At 57.2% G+C, this 16,502-nt stretch overlaps 4 protein-coding genes and 1 non-coding gene across 8 annotated transcripts; 3 read left to right on the forward strand and 2 right to left on the reverse strand.

Moving 5' to 3' along the window:
- The first annotated feature begins 1,525 nt into the window (after positions 1-1,525).
- RPS17 (ribosomal protein S17) lies at positions 1,526-3,711 on the forward strand. The gene is made up of 5 exons (XM_065733683.1): positions 1,526-1,594; positions 1,741-1,892; positions 2,003-2,108; positions 3,351-3,416; positions 3,589-3,711. Exons 1-5 carry the CDS (start codon positions 1,592-1,594, stop codon positions 3,667-3,669), a joined length of 408 nt encoding a protein of 135 aa, XP_065589755.1. The 5' UTR covers positions 1,526-1,591; the 3' UTR covers positions 3,670-3,711.
- LOC136047314 (small nucleolar RNA SNORA71) lies at positions 2,435-2,566 on the forward strand. The gene has a single exon (XR_010622083.1). It is a non-coding gene; the product is annotated as a small nucleolar RNA SNORA71 (small nucleolar RNA).
- A 960-nt stretch (positions 3,712-4,671) lies between the features above and the next one.
- On the reverse strand, positions 4,672-7,291 carry TERB2 (telomere repeat binding bouquet formation protein 2). Its single transcript, XM_065734302.1, has 7 exons — positions 7,225-7,291; positions 6,818-6,899; positions 6,154-6,299; positions 5,942-6,003; positions 5,526-5,614; positions 5,354-5,445; positions 4,672-4,949 (listed from the first exon to the last, which is right to left on the reverse strand). The coding sequence occupies exons 1-7, from the start codon at positions 7,286-7,288 to the stop codon at positions 4,804-4,806; spliced, it is 681 nt and encodes a 226-aa protein (XP_065590374.1). The 5' UTR covers positions 7,289-7,291; the 3' UTR covers positions 4,672-4,803.
- Positions 7,292-7,527: 236 nt separating this feature from the next.
- Positions 7,528-9,503, reverse strand: B2M (beta-2-microglobulin). Of its 2 annotated transcripts, none has more exons than XM_065733685.1 (4): positions 9,429-9,503; positions 8,817-9,095; positions 8,680-8,714; positions 7,528-7,981 (listed from the first exon to the last, which is right to left on the reverse strand). In XM_065733685.1, the coding sequence occupies exons 1-3, from the start codon at positions 9,487-9,489 to the stop codon at positions 8,701-8,703; spliced, it is 354 nt and encodes a 117-aa protein (XP_065589757.1). In that variant the 5' UTR covers positions 9,490-9,503; the 3' UTR covers positions 7,528-7,981; positions 8,680-8,700. The 2 variants fall into 2 exon arrangements, with proteins under 2 accessions (XP_065589757.1, XP_065589758.1); XM_065733686.1 differs by having other exon boundaries at positions 8,657-8,714.
- Positions 9,504-9,867: 364 nt separating this feature from the next.
- PATL2 (PAT1 homolog 2) lies at positions 9,868-15,712 on the forward strand. Of its 3 annotated transcripts, none has more exons than XM_065733687.1 (19): positions 9,871-9,924; positions 10,025-10,127; positions 10,295-10,593; positions 10,808-10,876; positions 10,963-11,028; positions 11,115-11,282; positions 11,460-11,543; positions 11,930-12,081; positions 12,392-12,475; positions 12,557-12,695; positions 12,854-12,974; positions 13,048-13,145; positions 13,445-13,489; positions 13,634-13,767; positions 13,994-14,153; positions 14,519-14,659; positions 14,740-14,837; positions 14,915-15,064; positions 15,450-15,712. In XM_065733687.1, the coding sequence occupies exons 1-19, from the start codon at positions 9,901-9,903 to the stop codon at positions 15,487-15,489; spliced, it is 2,175 nt and encodes a 724-aa protein (XP_065589759.1). In that variant the 5' UTR covers positions 9,871-9,900; the 3' UTR covers positions 15,490-15,712. The 3 variants fall into 3 exon arrangements, with proteins under 3 accessions (XP_065589761.1, XP_065589759.1, XP_065589760.1); XM_065733688.1 differs by having other exon boundaries at positions 11,463-11,543; XM_065733689.1 differs by lacking the exon at positions 15,450-15,712 and having other exon boundaries at positions 9,868-9,924; positions 14,920-15,007.
- The last annotated feature ends 790 nt before the right edge of the window (positions 15,713-16,502 follow it).

Consider the following 16,502-nt stretch of genomic DNA (forward strand, 5'->3'; position numbering starts at 1 on the left):
AGTTTGATGAGAAGCAAAAAGGGCCGCGTGTTGAGAAGGTGTTGATGCAGATGCCTTCACCTAGGTTTTTTATTTATTAAAGGCGCTTTTTTACATTCCTTGCAATACCGATGGTGATGATGCAGGTCTCATTGGCTCCATTCTTTTGCAGTTGCCATACAGTGCCTTTCCATTCATTTAACCCCCATCTGAACGGCATAAGCTGGATGTTCAGCTGGCGTTTTTTACTGTAACAACAAGGAGACTTTGCTCTTCATTTAAACCAAATCATATTTCATATTTTACGCTCAAGGGTTTTTACCAGTTCCTTTTTACACTCTTAAACAGTTTTTAAGTCGTTTGAAATGAGAGATTTTTTTCTTTCCTGGCAGCTTTTAACATTATTGCAATTTGTGTCTGGGGGCTGCTGATGGGAAGTTGTAAATCGGGGCGTTCGTAACGGAAACAGGACAGGATTTCTGGATTTGAAACTGGACCGGATGAATGATCTCTGAGCTGCTGTACATAGTTTTAAATAGTTTGTTGCACTTAAGGGGGGTTGATAGAGGTTTTTAATCACAAAGTCACAGGACTTACTTTCCTTTTGTAACTAGCTAAAAAAGGGCTGCGTTTCGGTGGGCAGATGGAGGTTCGTAGGAGCCCTTTCTCTTAGAGGGGACAGTACTCTTCCTTTCGTTCCGGAAACGTATGAAGTAATGGTGCAGCCGACTGAAATGCTGCTGGGGTTTGAGATATTTTTTGTTTTTACTTTCCCCTCTATCAGAAGCTGTGTGCCAAAGAACCAGTGTCATAATTTCTCCCTCTCCTGCTGAGCTGATGTTGCATTGTTGCATATCCCAGCTGCTCTTTGTGGGGTTTTCGTGAAGCTGTGTGTGAAGTCTCTACCTCATTGTAGTATATGCAGGCAAGACTGCACTCTCCTACAGATGCGTGGAGTAAGCTGTGGTGTAGTTTTTGGCACATAATAAACACGTTGCAGCAAAAAGCCCTCTGTGCTCCCTTCTGCCCATGTGTGCCTTGGGAATGGGGTCTCTGCTCGCGGGTTAAAGCCGTCGGCATCTCGTGGAGGTGGGATAGCCCTGCTGCTGCTGGGAGGGGTGTGCATGCGGGAGCGGCGCCTGGGAGGGCCGTGGGCTCCAGCTGGAGCTCCCTCCTCCACGCGGCGATCAATGGAGGGCCGCTCCCCGCATGCTCAAGGGCTGAGACCAAGCCCTGCGTGCTCCATCGGGGCTCTCGGGTTTCCGACGTGAGGGTGTCCCGTGGCCCTGGAGGCGCGGCCTGTTGTCCCTCCTTCCCTTGTCACGCGTGAGCTTAGGGCTGGCGCACAGCGGCCCCGTGCTTCCCTCCTGGTTTTGCCCCCGGGCCGTGGCTGCGCTGGGTGGTGTCCCGCCTCCAATGCGGGGCCTTCGTGGCTCCGGCCGCCCCCAGCAGCGCGGGGCTGGGCACGAAGCCACGCCCCCTCCGGCCCGGTCCTGCAGCCGCGCGCGTCCTCCGGGCCGCCAGGGGGCGCTGTGCGCGCCCGCGCGCTTCCGACGTCCCCTCTCGCTTCCGGCCTTCCTTTGCGCTCTCTCTGTCCGCGGCCGCCGCAGCCATGGTGAGTGCGGGCCGCAGCCATCCGCCGCCATCCGCCGCCGGGGCCTCTCCCCGCGGGGCTCCGGGGCGCGGGGCGGGTTGCCGGGGGGGCGGCGGGCCCCGTAGGGGCGGAGGGCGGCGGGCGCCCAGCGGTGCGTGTACCCGCAGGGACGCGTGAGGACGAAGACGGTGAAGAAAGCGGCGCGGGTGATCATTGAGAAGTACTACACCCGTCTGGGCAACGACTTCCACACCAACAAGCGCGTGTGCGAGGAGATCGCCATCATCCCCAGCAAGAAGCTGCGCAACAAGATCGCGGGGTGAGGCCTGGGGCGGCGGGACCTCCCGTGCTCGGCCCCGGCGCTCCCGGGGTCACCCCCGCGCGTGTGCGTGCGTGTCCCCCCGCCCCGTGACGCCGCCCGTCCCGCAGGTATGTCACCCACCTGATGAAGCGCATCCAGCGGGGCCCGGTCCGGGGTATCTCCATCAAACTGCAGGAGGAGGAGAGGGAGCGCCGGGACAACTACGTGCCCGAGGTGCGTCCGGCCGCGCTCACGCGGGTTCGGGGCGCGGGGCCGTGTCCTGAGCAGCGGTGCTTTGGGGGCACCGGAGGGGCTGGGTACGGGGCGGAGGTGGGGCAGCCCGGGGCCCGGCACGGCGTTCCGTCGGGCGTTGGGGGCTCTGTAGGCGGCCGGACGGCTCCGCCCTCCCTTTTCCCGGTGTAAAACGGGCTCGGTAACGACGTGTGCGCACAGTGCGGCTTGAAGCCACCGTGCTGCGAGTGCCGCTGGAGGGCGGGTCGCGCTGAGCAGCTGCTGCAGTTACCACTTCGGGGACCCTCTCTCTGTCCCGGGCTCTCTGAACCTGCATTCGAAAGTGATCGCGGTCTGGCGCGTGGCCCGGTCATTGATAGTGCAGGGAGAGGAATCCGAAAGCGTTTCCCGTGTTTGGTTGGGTCCGTGCTGTCCCTCTCAAACCCTGTAGCGTTCGGACATCGGCTTTGCTTCCGGATCTCCTGTAATGCTGTAATGCATGAAAGCAGCGTTCACTCTGATCGTTGTGCCCTTCAGCTCTCCCAGGTTGCTGGTGCTTGGTTTGCTTATTTGAAATCCAGGAAAGAAGATAGCTTTGTAGGCCGGGATGGGGTGATGAGCCCAGTGAAAGGGCTTGGGGTGCTTTCTCACTCCTGCAGTGCTCTGCTCAGCTGTGTGTGGCAACAGGATGAGGGGAAATGGCCACAAACTGAAGCACAGGAAGTTCTGCGTAAATGGGTGCTGGAACTTCTTCCCAGTGCAGTGATGGAGCACTGGAGCTGCACACAGAGGTGGTGGAGTCTCCTCTGGAGATGTTCAGGCTCTACCTGGACGCCTACCTGTGCAACCTGGGCTGGGAGCTGCTCTGGCAGGGGGTTGGACTCGGTGATCTCTGGAGATCCATTCCAACCCCTACAGTTCTGTGATTCTGGTGTCTGGGAGGGAGCAGCGCTGTGCAGGTGCTCTCAGAGCCCCTAGGTGTCGGCTGTGATCACTGCCTGGGACAGGTCACAGCTCCTGAGCAGGGACAGAGCATTGGTGCTGCAGCGTGTGGGCTGAACATACTTGTTGCTTACAGGTGCATTGTAGCCCACAGTGCAAGGGAGCACATAGAGATGGAGATTTGGGTCTGGAGGGGGGATCTGTGAGGTGTTCTGGTCGGGTTCCTCCTGGCTTGCTCTGGTGGGGGCACTGGATCGGCTCCTCCTGCGGCACAGCCAAACCTCCACTGTCTTCTGTCCCCAGGTCTCTGCTCTTGATCAGGAGATCATCGAAGTGGACCCGGACACCAAGGAAATGCTGAAGCTCCTGGTGAGTAGTTTGAAGCATGCTGCTGCCTGCTGGAACCCAGCCCAGGTGGTGACCCCAGCGGTGCTCCTGAGGCCGCTGGCAGCCTGGAACATCCCATGCCTGCGTCTGGGAGGGCTCTGCCTTCTCCTTCAGAGGGGTCTGGGTACACCGCTGACCCCGGGCTCTTTTCCAGGACTTCGGCAGCCTGTCCAACCTGCAGGTCACGCAGCCCACCGTGGGGATGAACTTCAAAACGCCACGAGGTGCTCTCTGAGGCACTCGTTCTGTTGCTTTTACAATAAACGTGGGAAACCGACTCGGCCTGCTTGTTCTTTGACAGCACACCGCAGAGCGCAGGGCCGCATCTCCCTGCGTGCCGCATCCGAGCTGTCACAGCGTGAGGAGCACTTGCCACCTCGCTGGTTGTTTGGGGGGTGAGGTGCAGAGCTGTCCCTTGGCAGCGTCCTTACTGATGTCGGGGTGGTGGTGTGTGGCTGGGAGGGGGTGAGCCTGGCGTGCCCTCAGTGCTTCCTGGCCTTGAGTGTACAGCTCACCGGGTCGTGCTGTGTGCCAGAATAAAAGCTGCCTTTCTGACCACGCTTCTCACTTTCTGTGCTTAGGTGGATGAGAAAAGTCTTATTTATTTCTACAAGGGGAATGAGCTGAGCCGAGCAGAGTGCTGTCTGGGGGTGAAAGCCCATACAGAGACAGGCCCTGAAGCCCCCAGGAGGACTGCCCATCTCCTACTATTGTCCTTGGGGAGGGCTGCATTTATCCTGCAACGCCCATCCTGCTATCCAGAGGATCCACCAATCCCTGCTGGGCTCTTCCAGCAGAGCAAGGCTTCTCAATCCATTTCCTTCCCTGTTTTTGTGTGGTCACTGGTAGCACTTGTGTTCAAGCCTGCAGTTTACATGGCTTTTGCTAAGGAGAACTTCAGGGCCCATGCTCAGAACCCACAGGGCTCCCTGGAGGCCCTGAGCCAGAGGCTCTTCTGAGGGAGCGACTATTGGCAGCCACCAGACTGTGTGAAGTACCCCGCAGAAATAAAAAGGCAGAGGGTTTGCTCACTGGGGGATGCACCTGTATTTATGCTACAGAATTTTCAATAGTTAGGAATAAAAACGTTGACAGAGAACACAGGCAGTGCACTGAGCTGTCTGCAGGATAAACCAAACGGGGATGGCTGAGCTCCCTCAGCGCAGGGATTTAACTCGGAATTTGCAGCTCAGTAATCACTGTAACTAAAACACGGAGAGAACGCGGACTGCCCCCTGGAAGAACGCTCCATCTGCGGGAAGGCGAGGGCAAACACGTGGAGCAACCCGGCTGCTGATCAGAGCTCAAAACCGTACCTGGCTGACTGCTGGCAGCACTCAGTTAAGGTTTTGCTGAGAACAGCCTCCCGTTACTTAAGAGTTTTCTTCCTAGTTTTGGGCTCGGGGCAGAGGCTGACTTCACTAGGAACGCAGTAGGCTGTGTAGCCCGCGGTGCCGGGGGTGAAATCGCGGAGCTCTCCGCTGTATTTCCTCATGGCGCGGGCGCAGGCGATGCCTGGGGACACAGCACTGCTTTAATGCCCTGTGCGACTGTTGGGTGAAGTGGAACTACGGAAGGTGGGAAGGTACACTAAAGCTGGCTGTGCTCTCAGGAGTCTGTAATGACTGAGAATGCGTATCAGCAGTGAGGGACAATCTACGGGGGTGGACCTCTGTACCAGCACGATTCTGGTGATTGCACGCACCATGCAGGTCAAGACAGCAACGAGCAGTGCAGAGCCATCAGAAACAGCAGTGTCAGTAAAACCCAGGGCAATCTTTTGGGTGAATTTGAGCAGGTTTTGGGTCTGGCAGGTAGGTAGGGAGCAATCCCTGGGGGCAGGCCTGGCTCCATCGGGACCCACAGCCATTTCTAGGCTATCTTCCACTTCCCAGAGGCCTGCCCAAGCTGCACGTTACCTGTCACCATGTTTTTTATGGGGTATTCCTGAAGCGTGTGGCATGGAACCTCCCCCTGGCTGGATACTCTTGAGCCCCTCTTTCCTTCACTGCTGTGTTGGGAGAATTACGTGTCACTCTCTTAGGCTATCTTCTAACAGGTGAGGACACCCCCTGCCATGGCCAGAAATACCTTTCAGATGAATTCCATGCATCCTCCACAGCTCCTTGCTCGCAGTCCTTGCTCACTGTCTCTGGTTCATCGGACAGATTTTCTTCAGGCTGCGAGTATCAGCGCAGAGTTCATTTAAAGCGGTGCACCATGCACAAGAAGGTTTTAAATCCACTAACTAATACTTTTTGCTTGTAAAGTACTGAGAAATGACCTCAAGAAGACAGCAGGCAGTGGGAACTCAGTGATTTGGAAAGAAAGGAGCCCCGGAATCACAGAATGGCTCAGGTTGGAAGGGCCCCCCCCGCCCCGGCCCCGTGTGGGCTGCCTGCCCCCAGCTCAGGCTGCCCAGCACCCATCTGTGGCCTTGGTGCCTCCAGGGATGGGGCACCCGCAGCTCTGGGCAGCAGTGCTAGAAGCTGACATTTCTCACATACCTGTTCCATAAGGGTAACATCCATCTGCTCCCAAAGAAATCTACCAATTTTTCTCCTGATTTCTGCCGTGAGCAAAAGAATAAGTGAGTGTAAAAGCAGCCCAGCAGCCAACTGAGATGGGGCACCAACTCCTCAGCCCCGAGAAGGAGGCAGTGCTCCCAGCACAAGGAAATTCCCCCCTCGGGGTTGGGGGAAGGGGCACTGCCCCTCACCTTCCTGCAGGCAGGCTGGGGGCAGCACGAAGTGCCCCAGAGCCATGGGCTGCTGCTTGGCAGCGCTGCTGTTTGCCCATGCCGAGAGGTAACAGGAGTGGAACACTGTAGCTCTGCCATCCAGGTACTCCAGGCTCTCATGAATGCTGGCAAAGAAAAGGGGCGGTTTCTAAAGGTAAGCACAACTACAAGGCAAACCGAAAGAGTTTCACCTCTGGAATCAGTGCTTGCACTCTGTTATTTCCTTGTTGTTTTTGACTGCTCCTTTTTGGCCTGTGGTTACCTCCCTGTTTGCCCCATAGCCCTGGGATGATGGCAGTTTGATTTCAGGCTTTTACAGCAAGTGTGTCCCAAAGCAGCCACTGCCTCCATTCACCCAATTGCAGGTGTCCTTTATCAGCTGGCTCTGTGCAGAGGACTTGCACAGCACTAAGTCTAGGTGGGTTTTATTTCTGCTGGTGTGAATGCAGACTGCTCTCCCACAAAGAGCTGTGCAGCAGCCGCACAACAGTGTCCCCACCACCAGGCAACATCAGCATTAATGCCAGCGTTGACATCAGCTGCACTTCACTGCCTTTTGCCCCCTACAAACCACCAGCACACCATCAGCGAGCAGCAGAGAGGGCAAACCCTGAGTGGGGCACTAAGGGGGAACAGAGCCAACCTGCGGGTATCGGGGTGAGTGGCATCACTGCTGAAGAGGTACTCGGCATCTTGCCAGCGGGTGAGCAGCCCTCCACCAGCCACTGCGGGAGGAAGAGTGCGGTGAGGATGAAGGGGACACCCCTGCGTGCCCACATACATCCCCACAGTCCCCGTGTCTCTACACTGAAGCACATGGGCACGCAGCCCACGGTGCCCTCACCCCTCAGCACGTCCCCACCCCGATGTGTCCCTGTGCTCCAGTGTGTCCGTGTGCCGCAGTAGGTTTGCGCGCCGCAGCTCAACCCCCCCCACACACCCCATGTCCCCACGCTATGCTGTGACTCCCCCACTCCGGTGTGCCACCCCATTCCATGTCCCCCCACCCCAAGACTGCCCCGTGAATCCCACTGCATGCGCAGGGCTCACCCCACAGCTGCTGGGGGCCAGGCTGGACGCTGCGGGAGAACCAGGCCCGGTGGCCCTCAAACATGGCGGCAGGGAGGCTGAGGGCAGCGCGAGGCGGCGGGAAAGATGGAGAGAGGGGGGAGGGGGGAGTGTGTGTGAGGGAGTGCCCTGAAAATCATCGTTTGATCTTTTGGGGTATTCTTTGGGTAAAATGAGCATACAGTTCAGAGCAGGAAAGTCCAACAGATCTATTTGGTAGTGCAGACACTGAGAGCTATGAGTCCAAATAAAGCGAGACGGAATTACTGCTTTAAGTCAAAAGCGTTTTAACACAAGCTGCAGCAATTGTTTATGGAGAAGAGCTGTTACAGAGTAGGGTTCATTTATTGTTGCCATTAATTACTTTCCTTTTCTGAGGGGTAGTTATGCACAAGTTTTGAAGGTGTGAATTTGCATTACAAATTGTCACAATTCCAACCCCGATCAGCTTGCTTTGCAACTCCCTCTATCCAAAGCAACAGGTCAGGGGATCTCCAGCAGCATCTCCCCTGCGCTGCACACGCTTTTCCTCACATCGTAATCCCTCAGAGCCTTAATTGCAGTGAAGAAAGCTAGGATCACAGCCCAGAGCTCAGACTGCTGCTGCTAACCCTAGGGGAGAGCATCCTAAAGAGGAGTTTCATGGAGACACCTGCTCTTCGGCATCCTACCCAGAAGTGTGATGCAAAGGAAGGACAGAAGCTCAAGCTCATTTCAACTTGGAATGCAGAATTCAGACCTGCATGGGAGAGAGAAGATTGATATCAGTCACTCTGCCAACGCTTTTGGAGCCTTTCCCACACCTCAGTATTACAGGCTTTTGTGCTGCTAATCAAGAGCTCCCTTTTCCTTGCCTGGTCACATCACCTCTATTTCCTCCTGTCCCTGAATACCAACACTTCTCCCAGCCTTTGCAGGAGCAGCTTGAAAGGATTTTTGAAAACAGATAAAGCACTCTGATCCTTCTGCACCTCGACGAGAGCCTGATGGGTCCCCTCCTGCCTCATTTACAGATCTCACGTGACTCGTGACTCAGTCCAAAAGTGGTGCTCTCCCTGAACCAACTGGGAGAGCATTTCCCATAAGGCCTGGAAAAGGCTGAGCTTGTACAGTCAACGTTTAACCAGCCTCAACCAGAGCTCTCAACAAAGGAGTTTCAGTTTCAAGCTGCGCTGCGATTCTTTCAGCTGTGCCATATCTCTCCAGTTTTCTCCATCAGGGGTTAAACTCTATTCACACCAAACTGACAGCCATCTCCTGCCACGCCCACTGCAGGATAAGCGTCCTGCCTTCCCCAAGGCAAGGGGATTTCCAAACAGGGCAACTTCCAGGTCCTGTGGAGATGCTTTCCTGGCTGCTGGGGAGAAGCTGAAGGGGCAGTGGCAACTCAGATCAGCATCTGAGTTGATCTAACCCACCAAGCACTGCATCACTCACCACGCTCATCCTGGGCACAGATCAGTACTCAGAATCTGTGGAGACAAAGAACCAATGTCAGGGCCCAGAACACGGGCTCACAGCCATGGGCCACCCACCAGGGTTGGCAGCACCACGTGGGGAGGATGAGGCCGTACCCCACTTGAAGATCTGCGGCTCCTCGAAGGTCTCATGCTCCACCTTGCAGGTGTACAAGGCGTTGCTGCTGGGTGTGAAGTCGGCGTACGCCAGGCTCTGGAAGCTCCAGTCGTCATTGAAGGACATGTCGGAGTACTGCACACCCTCCATGGGCACGCCGTCCTTCAGCAGCGTGATGGTGATCTTGGGTGGGTGGAAGCCCGCCACGAAGCAGTTGAGGACATTCTTGGTGCCCGCGGAGGCAGGGTACCGGGAGTACACCTGCACCTTGGGCACCACTGCGGGGATGAAGGGCTGCTGAGCAGGGGCACCCCCGGACAGGGCATAATCCCAAAGTAATGGGACACCCTGGCCCTAAAGAAGGGGGACGGGACCCCAAAGAAGGGGATACCACGACCCCAAAGAAGGGGATACCACGACCCCAAAGAAGGGGATACCACGACCCCAAAGAAGGGGATACCACGACCCCACGACCCCAAAGAAGGGGATACCACGACCCCACGACCCCAAAGAAGGGGATACCACGACCCCACGACCCCAAAGAAGGGGATACCACGACCCCACGACCCCGCGCCCCCCCCCCACAGCTCCAGCCCCGCCCCAGCACTCACTCTTGGCCTGCACCAGCCCGAGCAGGGCCACCAGGGCCACCAACACCGCTGCCCTCCCCATGGCTCACGCCGTCCACCCCGCTCCGCTCCGCACTTCTCGGGTAAATGGCCCCGGCCCGCCCACAAGTGCTCGCTCACACCCGCCCGGCCCGCAGCCAATCGCGACGCGACATGCCCGCCGCGTCACCAGTATCCGAGGAGAGACGCGGTGTAGAGGTTACCGAGCCGGAGCGGAGCGGTCGACCGCGCCTGCGCACTGCAGGAGCTCCGCTTTCGCTTTCTCTTTCTTTTTCCCGACCGCGGGTGGGCGTGGCCTAACCCAGGGGGCGGTGGATGCGCAGGCGCACCTCTTCGGCGGGCGGTGCCGTGCGGCACGGCGCATGCGCGGCAGAGACAGCGCGGGAAACCGTAAAAGGCGGCGGGCGGGGCAGCGCGGCCCCGTAGAGGGCGGCGGGGGTGGCGGGGCCGCGTCATGGCGGAGGGCGGCGAGCCCGTGGTGAGTGCCCGCCCCGCCCTGCCCTGGGGCTGTCCTCGCTGCCGCTGTGTTCGCTCTGGAGCATGCCGGTGTCTCTGCTGCTCGTGCTTTTTTCCCCCAGATCCTCGAGGACTACCTGCTGGTGGAGGATGCTCCTCTGCTGGAGGAGATGGCGGAGGAAGATGAGGAGCTCGACCTGTACAATGAGATGACGTTTGGGCTGGGTAAGGTCGAGGGGAGCCTGGACTTGGGGTGACTGCCAGCACCTGGTGGGGTGAGGGTGGAGGAGGAGGTGAGGAAGGTGGTCCCCAGGAAGGTGCTGAGGTGGGGGGGGGGTGGCATCTGTCTGGGTGGCTGTATCCCCTCAGCGTGCTCTGCCTCTTCCTTCAAGATCGTGACTCCGCTGAGGAGGATGCTGCTAAAACCCTGCTGCCTCCAGGGAGGAGCCTTGAGCTGGTGGAGCCTGAGGAGCAGCCCCAAGTGGCAGAAGGGCAACCAACAGCAGAGGAGCGGGGAGAGCCCCAGGGTGAAGGTGGGATGGAGACAGAGGCTGAGCAGACAGGCTCTGAGGAGGAAGAGGAGGAAGAAGATGAAGAGCAGGGAGTCGAGGAACAGGAGGATGAGGAGGAGCCCAACGACTTGGGAGACCCAGCAGTGATGAGAGCTGTACAGGGCAAGCCCACACTGGAGGTGATGCCCGGTTGGGGTGAGAGGGAACCTTGAGTGAAATCCCTGGGGTCCCCCAGTGCCCAAGCAGACGTGGTGGCACAGTCCTTGTTTGCCTTTCATCTTCACACTGTAGGCTGTGTCCCATGAGAGGCAAGGGGAGGTTCTGGGAGGGGCCAAGGTCACACCCATGGTGCTTTTGTGAGTGTGCATCACTAACTGTCTTCTTTGCTCTTAGAGCCAGGACTCAGCAGTGCTGGATAGCAGGATTGTCTCTGACTGGGCAGAATTTGACCAAGAGGACATGGTAAAAACATTCTGCCTGCATTAGTGATAGGGGCTGAGTGTCTCCTGCCCCTCCTCTCCCTGTGCTGATCTCTGGTTGTCTTCTAGCTGGCAGTGGACCCTATGTCATGGGGCTCCTGCCCCAGCAGCATCCCACCCCACCATATGCTAGAGGTGCGTCCTTGGGATGTTCCCATGTGTCCTTTGTTGTGGTGTGTAGCTAAGGCTCCATTTCTATCTTCTGCCATCTTCTCCTGCAGGACAAAGCCATCCTGCAGGTCCTGGAGAGGCCACCTGCTGCCACCAACATGGACCTTGACTTCCTTAGCTCTCCTGTGCAGAGGGGATATGTGGGCTCCCCCCGGCTCAAGTGCCCTGATTTCAGAGGGATGTCCCCCAAGTCTTTCCCCCAGCGCTTCCTCCAGCAGGTATAGGTTTTCAGGGACTCTTGTTTTGCCCTTCCTCTCCCTTCCCTGTTCCAGAAGCTGTCCTCAGCTCTGAGATGCTTCTATGTTCTACATGACCTACTACCAAACTGGGATTTGTGGCTGTGGCCACGTCACCGATGTCTGGCTGGTCTCAGTAATGTCTCCTTGTTCCTGCAGCAGCCTCCAATACCGCGCTCCACATCCTCCCCTCGGCCCTTCCCACCACCCCGCCGAGCCTCTCCTTTCTTTACTTCCAACCAGGTAAATGAGTGGGCTGTTGGGCACCACTAACCCCACAAGTGTTGCTGTGTCCTGGAAGGCACGTCGGAGCATGTCTCAGCATATCTCCCAGGTGTAGCCTTTGTAGCTCCGTCTCATCCTGGACGTTATTCTCTATCTTTGATGGGGACAGTTATAACTCTTGCTTCCTAAGTACATTTATCCCTATGTTTCTGCACTGTGCCTGTTTGGGTAGCATGTTGGAGCACCTTTGATGGACCTGGGCAGCACCAGGCAGCAGTATGACCCTTGTCCAGGGATGGGAGCATGGAATGTGGCTTTGGTAGAGCCCAGCCATCCCTCCCAGGTACCCTTGGAGGTGAAAGTAGGGTGTCCTGGCACCTGACCAGTTTTCCCTTCCTTTCCAGTCCACAGGGTACATGTCTCCAGCCCCTTTCAGTCCCCTGTCGCCCACCATTGGCACCCCACCACGGCCTCTTTCCATGCACTTTGGCCCAGTGTCTCATTCTCTGGATCCTTCTGTCTTCAGCCCCTCCACCAGCAGCCAGCTTAACCTCAGGTAGCAGGGATGGCAAGTGGGAAGCCTGGCTGGGGACAGGGGAGGGGTGCTGCAGCCCCCATAGAAGCTGGTAGCATCGTGGGGATGGCTCAAGTGTGGATGCTGAGCTGCGGTTGTGATAGTGAGGAGATGTCTGGGTGAGGTCAGGATGAACAGCATGCTGTGGGCATGTCACCATCTATTGTCTGAAGGTCAAGGGATCTTGTGGCCCTTGGGGTGCTGAGCCAAGACCTGTGTGAGCGGTGTCCCAGTGGGCTGGCAGGGATGCTCTGGAGCCACTGTATTGTCTTCAGTCATTGTCCTTTTGCAGCGTGCCCAGCCACCTCACCCAGCTGCACCCCCAGCACCAGCGCATCCTGACCCAGCGGCAGCAGCAGGGCGGGGCAGTGCAGAGGTATTGGGGGTCCCAGGGAGCTTGGGGGTGCCTCAGGGGGCTCTGATTGCTCACAATAGGTTGTTGTCTTTCCTGGGACAGCATCTCCCCCAAGAAGCTGTGGTCCCCTAAAGCTGACCCTTGTGCTGGGCTGATGACCTGCAAGGAGAAGGACTGGGTCGTCAAGGTGGAGATGATCCAGCTGCAGAGTGAGAACCTGGATGATGACTACTACTACCAGGTGAGCTGTGTCTGTTGGGTCCCGTGGTCACCCAGCTCCTTGAAGCTATGCATTCCCACCTTAGGGAGCTGGGAGGTGTGAGGGGTCTTGGGGCCCCCATACAGAAATGAGGCAGAGGAACTTGGGCGGTCCCACGTTGCTCTCCTGTCTGCCTGCAGACCTACTACCACAGGCTGGAGCACAAGCAGGCAGAGGAGGAGCTATTGGGTGGGCGCAACAAGCAGGAGCCCCCCAAGCTGGTGACACCGTTCATCCAGAAAGTGGAGACCTACAACTCTGGTGAGGGTCTGTGGCTGGGGTTGGGATGTGGGATGGGGGACACGCTCTCACCACACTCCTGCTCTCCTTCCAGTGGTGCGCATTGCTGGCTCGCTGGGCCAGGTTGCTGTATCCACCTGCTACAGCCCTCGGCGGGCCATTGATGCTGTGCACCATGCCCTGGTGGAAGAGGTAGGTGAAGGAGACACCAGGTTTCCAAGCTTTCTTTCAGGTCTTGGAGAAGTTTAGGAGGAGTGATAGGAGCTACCCTGGCTCTGGGTATTGGATGGGGTATGCAGTAGGGCTGGGCGTCCTCTTTGTGGCATCAATAGAGGTGGGACGGGGCAGCCAGTGGTGGCTGTGGCCACTATGCAGGGTTGGTCTTTGTCCTGAAGCCACTCTGATCCCCAGGGAGCAGCTGGCCCAGTGCTCTGCCGGCCATGGTGTCTGGTGCTGGCTGTAACTGTGCCTTCCTTTCTCCCCTCCTGAAGGCTGCGGGGAGCCACCGGCTTCGAGCGCTGCACAGGATTGAGAGGGTGAGTGGCCCTGCTTTGTGGCGTGCTGGGAGGGAGCAGAGACTTGTCCAAGGAGCTCTGTGGGGGAGGTCTGCCTGGGTGTGTGTGTCTTGGACATCCAGAAGATGCTCCAAACTGGCCACTTATCCCTTGTCATTTCTTTAGCTGTTCCTGCAACTGCTGGAGGTGGAGGAGATGCAGCGGAAGATGTCCTCAGCCACAGAAGAGCAGGAGCACAAGGCCCAGGAAGTGGGGCGCATCTATCAGGCCCTGAATATCAGAGTCTGCAGCAGTGAGGAGTAAGATTTGCTGTGCTTGAAGTAGGGTGGGCAGCATGTCTTGGTCCTAGCTGCGTTCCCTGTAGTCATGGGATCCTGTCCTCTGCATGTCACCCTCGTTTGTGGTGCCCCTATCTCTACAAGCCTTGTCCTCCTGGAGATGCGAGGGAGATGTCGGTTCATCTCTTAAATAGGCAGAGGGGTTTCAGGTCTCTCAGTCTGTGCCAATTGGAGCCTTCGTCCCCAGGGAGGCAGAGGATGAGTTCCTGCAGGTCCTGTGTGTGCGGAAAGGCAAGAAGCTCACCGCACGGCTGCTGCCCCACCTGACCCCAGAGCAAGCAGAGAAGATCCTGCTGACCATCACCCACCACCTGCCCTTCCTTATGAAGAAGGATGTGACAGATGAGGCGAGCACCTCCAGCTGGGGCAGGGGGTGTTGGGTTGCTTTTTACTATCACTTTTCCTGGGGCTGGCTATCTTGCTTGGGTACCAGCAACACTGGGTGGATGGTTTGGTTGATGTGGGAAGAGGCCTATGGAGAGCAGGCTCAGAGCTTTGCTTCCCCTGTTGAAGTGGAGAAGGAGGAAGGTTGCCAGGAAGCATTAAGGCAGTTCTGGTGGCCATGTATCCCTAGGATGTGCAGTGTGGCCCCTGCATCACCTCTAACCCTTGCAGGTGGGGTGCAGGCATCAGGGTAGGACTCAAGGATGGGGATGGGACTGCTGTGGGTCAATCACTCTCAGATCTCTGTTCTCCCCTCTGCCCTGCCCAGTCTCTCTCCCTGCTCTACAGCCCTTTGAATGAGGTGGTGGGCAGAATGACCTTCAGCAGGCTAATTGAGGTCCTGCAGGAGATGACCAGGATCCTGCCCGAGTCTGCTGAGCTCCCACTCACTATGGCCTTGAAGAACCAGGTATGTTGGCATGTCCACTATGCAAAAGGCATCACAGGTGGACAGACAGCCATGATGCTCTTCCTGGTGCATTCCCACAGTTTGGTATCTCCTTGCTCTACTCCCTGCTGAGCCGTGGTGAGGGACTGTTGTCCTCTGAGACACCACTGGAGCCACACATTGGGGACTTTGAGACATGGTGAGGAAATGGGGCCACATGAGCAGGGCTGGGGTTGGCCGACCAATGTGGCACTCACTGTCTCTTGGTGTCCCCAGGACAGACACAGTATTCCTGGTTGCTCGAGAGCTGTCACAAGTGCCCAAGGCTTTGCTGGTGGAGCCACTCTTTTTGCCCAGCAATCTCCTCTCACTCTTCTGCCGCTACCTGGACAAGCAAACTGTCCACCACCTGGAGGCCAAGATGGAGTGAGTACTGCCTCGTTCTGCCCTGTAGGGAGAGGGGATCTGTTGGGACCTGATCCCTGGGAGAGGAATGGTGGAGATGCAAGTCTGCAGACCCCTACGGTGCTGGAAGACACAGGTCCATGGAGTAAGATCAGTTTGCCCCTATGATGGTCCTTAGTGCCAGTACGTCAAGCTTGCTTTGACTCGGGCAGATCTGATGTGCTCTGGGTCCATCTCTCTGAGATGAATCAAAGTGGGGACAGAAAGCTGGGCAATACCTGCTGCAGCCTGGCTGGGCAAGCTCTAGGGCACAGTTCCAGGTGGTGGCTGGGCAGGTAGGCTCCTGGTGGGTGCCACCAGTGTGGTGTGGCAAGCCTGATACTTCAACCTTGTTCCTTCCCCACAGGTGCACTCCACTGCTGTCGGAGGCTACCATGCCATGCTAGATCCTGAGGGCAGGGCCTGATGCAAGGACTTTGAGTTTTGAAGCAACCACAACCTGGGTGCTGGGCACTTTGGGTGAGCCACGTGCTGGCTGGGGACACGGGTAACTTATTTTGGCCTCACACTCTGCGGCAGCGCTTGGCAGGTGCTGAGGCCACTCTGCACTGGGGCGCTGGGAGCACCCGCAGGGGGTGAGTTTGTGTATAGCACTTGAAATAAAATAAAAAGGTGATTAACAAGTGCTTGCAGCTCCTGTGGGTGGCCTCTGCTGTGTGCGAGTGACCTGGCTGTGGTTGAGGAGCATTGCTGGAGCATGGGCCTGGCGATTCAGCTTGGGAATAGAGAGGATTTGAGAGTGCAGATAAAATAGGGAAGACCCAGAAGGAAGATAAAGAGGGGTGAAGGAGAAGGCAGTGATGAAAATGGATGTGGAGGAGTTTGGGGTGTCAGAGCTTGTGTTGGATCTGAGTGGCAGGGAGCTGAGCAGAGAATGGGGAAAGGTCTGTGTACATGGGGGGGGACACTGAGGTATCTGTGCATGGGAAGAGCAGTCTGAAGGCTGAGGACAAAGGCCCTCTTCCTGCTGAGGTCTTGAAGGTGTCATGATGGAACACCTTGATCATCATCTTTGTTTTTTAATACAGCCGTTTCTGCCACAAGCTTTCCCCCAGCTCTGCCTCTAGGACTGAGGGCTGAGTAGATGTAATGTCTTAGGCTTTAGATATCTTGGTGGTGGCTGCCTGACTTCTAGCTGTACAGGGCCATTTCTCCTAATCCGAGGTGGAGAGTTCATACGATCACAAACATTCTGGGCTGTGAGGCCACATTGCTGCTGGCTCATTGCCCACTGCCATCCCCTGACACCCCAGGTCCTTTTTGGCAGGGCTGTGCTCCATCCTTACACCCCCAGCTTGTGCTGATAGCTGGGCTTTCACGGGCTGGGTGCAGACCTTGGTGAGGTACTCCTGGGCCCACTGCAGCCTGTCTGGGTCCCTCTGGAGGGCACCTGTTCTGT

This window comes from Cyrtonyx montezumae, unplaced genomic scaffold (genome assembly GCF_038088225.1).
Source record: "Cyrtonyx montezumae isolate F1298 unplaced genomic scaffold, pur_monq_1.0 scaffold_17, whole genome shotgun sequence".
NCBI lineage: Eukaryota > Metazoa > Chordata > Aves > Galliformes > Odontophoridae > Cyrtonyx > Cyrtonyx montezumae.